Source organism: Teleopsis dalmanni, chromosome 2 (assembly GCF_002237135.1).
Source record: "Teleopsis dalmanni isolate 2A chromosome 2, ASM223713v2, whole genome shotgun sequence".
NCBI lineage: Eukaryota > Metazoa > Arthropoda > Insecta > Diptera > Diopsidae > Teleopsis > Teleopsis dalmanni.
This window is the reverse complement of record NC_051847.1, coordinates 172,400,908-172,403,941: the sequence shown is the minus strand read 5'-3', so window position 1 is coordinate 172,403,941 and position 3,034 is coordinate 172,400,908. Positions and strand designations below refer to the sequence as shown.

The 3,034-nt window shown below is 37.3% G+C and overlaps 1 protein-coding gene across 1 annotated transcript; it reads right to left on the bottom strand.

Annotated features, from left to right (window-relative positions):
* Positions 1-51: 51 nt before the first annotated feature.
* LOC119683053 (60S ribosome subunit biogenesis protein NIP7 homolog) lies at positions 52-702 on the bottom strand. Its single transcript, XM_038096655.1, has 2 exons — positions 624-702; positions 52-569 (listed from the first exon to the last, which is right to left on the bottom strand). The coding sequence occupies exons 1-2, from the start codon at positions 677-679 to the stop codon at positions 83-85; spliced, it is 543 nt and encodes a 180-aa protein (XP_037952583.1). The 5' UTR covers positions 680-702; the 3' UTR covers positions 52-82.
* Between the last annotated feature and the right edge of the window lie 2,332 nt (positions 703-3,034).

The window sequence follows — 3,034 nt, the reverse complement described above, 5'->3', positions numbered from 1 at the left end:
ATGCTGTTTTACTTTATATTAGTTTATTAAGACTATTAATAAAACATTTTACACTACTTAATTCTATGCAATTGAAAATTATTTAAAACAACGTATCCTCCGAACGTATATATTCGCCAATATCAGACTGATGGAAACAAACTGTAGCCAATGGATCCGCTGCTTTGCATTCAGTGGTCGAACGCGCTAGCACACCGAAACCCAATGGCAAGTCGTTCATTGAGTATACAACGACACCCTGATATTGACCGGCATTTTCTGTTATACGTCCCAGGCCAGATTTGGGTATATGATTTCCATACAGGTACTGTTGCTCAAATGACGGCTTCACCCACACCTTATACTGCGCATACGGTGCCAAATAATATAAAGCGGTTATGTGAAACTTCAGTTTATTGGTTTTCGAAAACTTGCCAAAACATGTGCCGACACAAATTAATTTTTCTGGTCCAAAACATTCAGATAACTTTAGTATACGTTCTGACACATAGTATACCCTATCACGATGCTCTCGAAAGCAATATGTGCCATCCGGACGATCAATTAACTGTTTTACATTTGTTCCAATGCTGAAATATAATAATCTCTTAATCCTTTTTTTGGAGATATTTTACTTTACTTACTATTTAGAAAGTTTCTCAAATAAGATTTTTGCACGTTCATCGCTTAAACGTTTCATATTTTTGTAAATTATTTGATATATTAATTAATATTTATTTTGTATTAAATTAATTTGCAGACGCCAATTGCTTTGAATATTGTTATTGTACAGATTTTGACATAGATGTCACCACGTGGTACCTTATGGGTTAAAAGTTTGACAACTTATCTATTTTCTACTGTACGCTAGATGCCGCCTCAAATAGTACCGTACTGTTATAAATATATTGTTTCTAATTTAAAATTAAAATATAATTTAGCACTGCTTAAATTTAAATTTAAAATATAATTTAATGAATTATTTTCATATTATTTTTACCAACGCATATAGTGCTGCTTAAAATAAAATTTAATGGCATGTTTTTATTAAAATATTTTTGAATTGATTATGTTGAGGCTAGTTGAGTCAGTGCACGTGAGCACTTTTACTCTCTATTAACTGCGAGGTTTCTTCATAACTCCCTTTTATGCCTTGACTGCATTATTGTTTATCACTTGATCAGACTAAGCAATAACTGACCTCAGATCTGCAAACATAAACGTTTGAAATGACGAGATAATCATGCGAAATTATTTGATCGCCTGATTGCTACCCAACGGGAAATGAACTTTTCAGGGAAATTCCCGTAGCACTCGTTTTATGAACGAATCTCGGTCACTTTTTGGCTACTGACAATGAAGCACAGGAAAAAGTAAAATGAATCACGCAAAAAGAATGCTAGCTCTCCGACTTATATTAAGAATCACTTGCAATAACTATGTTTTATGCAAATAGAATAGTGCGCTTAGGGTCTTCATTTTGCATAAATTCATAAACCAACCCAAGTCCCAAATCTTTTTTCCACAAAAAAAAAAAATGAAAATATTAAAATAATTATTTAGAGATATTTGGATAAATAATTAATACTACCTTTACAAATTGCACATTTATCAATTTAGTTAATAATATGCATATTTAATATGTATAACAATAAAAGATAGGCCTGAGAACTCTGTAAACCAGAATTTAGTTGTTCTTTCACAACCATAATTTCTAACATTCTGTTAATGTACTCGTAAAAATTTGAAAGTATTGTGGCAGCACCAGCCGAAAGTACATGTTAGCACATGTGGACGGCACGGAACACTGGCAGGCAAATAATGCATAAAAAGGGCACTAGCACTTGTGCATATTCATTTTCAGGTACGTGTTGGGTCGTCCTTATCTCGCACCTTTCCCGTTGCAGCAGGAGTTCCCCAAGGCTCTGTGCTCGGCCCCCTTCTCTATAATTTCTACACCTCTGACATCCCTTCTCCTTCTCCCCCCATTAAACAGCTGTGTTATGCCGATGATTGCTTAGTGTACACAAAATCCAAGTCCACGCGCCGAATCTCAGTATCCCTTAACAGTCATCTTGCCGTACTCTCCAGATATTATTCCAAGTGGAAGCTTAAACTCAACCCTAGCAAAATGTCTGCAGTAGCTATAACTGGTAGGCAAGCTGATCGCTCAAGACGTTTCCGTTCCTCTGACCTTAATATCCAAATCAACTCCACTTCTATTCCCATAGTCGACAAATTTAAATACCTCGGAGTTGTTTTCTCTCCCAAACACAACTTCATTCCACACATTTCTCACTCCATTCAGAATGCCTCCTTCCGGCACTTCCAACTTAAAAACGCCTTGCGCAGGCACAATCTCCTCAACGTCCAGACCAAGGTACTATGTTATAAGCAACTCATTCGCCCCATCTTTACGTATGCGTTCCCTATCTGGTTTGGGATTTCCTCAGCGCAAATGGAACGCCTCCGAATTCTCGAAAGAAAAATCCTTCGCGACTGCATCAACTACAGGCGAAAACCCAATGGACATCACCACTCTTGCCGAGTACTCTACTCCACTGCCAAGATTGAAAGACTTGACGAATATCTTCTTTCACTTGCGCGCAGACATTTAACTCGTCGACACAATCTCCCCCCCAATATTCTCCATGACGAGGATCTTCCTTCTGAGTTTCTTCAAGCCCTATTTTACAAGCCCTCTCAAGCACTTTCTCTCTACCTTGATGAAATGGTTCGTTCCCCTCAACCCGTTATACAACCGTGGATTTTACAATCCCCTACATCGTGTATACCGTTAATGGTCATCTTCACTCATTAGTTTGTTAGAATTTTCTCATCACCTTTAATTTCAACGCTCATGCGTTTTCACTCCTAGCTTAGAGGAATTTGTATACAAATATTAAGCTCCTATTTTCGGTCTCTCCTAATTCTGGAATGGGGTTGCATCTGCGGGTGCAATCTTCCACTTACATTCCAAAGAGGTGGTTTAGTGGGTTTAAGTCTCACACGGTGGCTTTTGATGCTTCCACCTACTGCAAAAAAAAAAAAAAAA

What these genes read in the sequence shown, in the direction of transcription:
- LOC119683053 (XM_038096655.1), bottom strand. Translation starts at nt 679, where the DNA reads ATGAAACGTTTAAGCGATGAACGTGCAAAAATCTTATTTGAGAAACTT. An exon ending in TTTGAGAAACTTTCTAAATA is followed by an intron (nt 570 to 623) that starts GTAAGTAAAGTA and finishes ATTATATTTCAG; the next exon opens with CATTGGAACAAATGTAAAAC.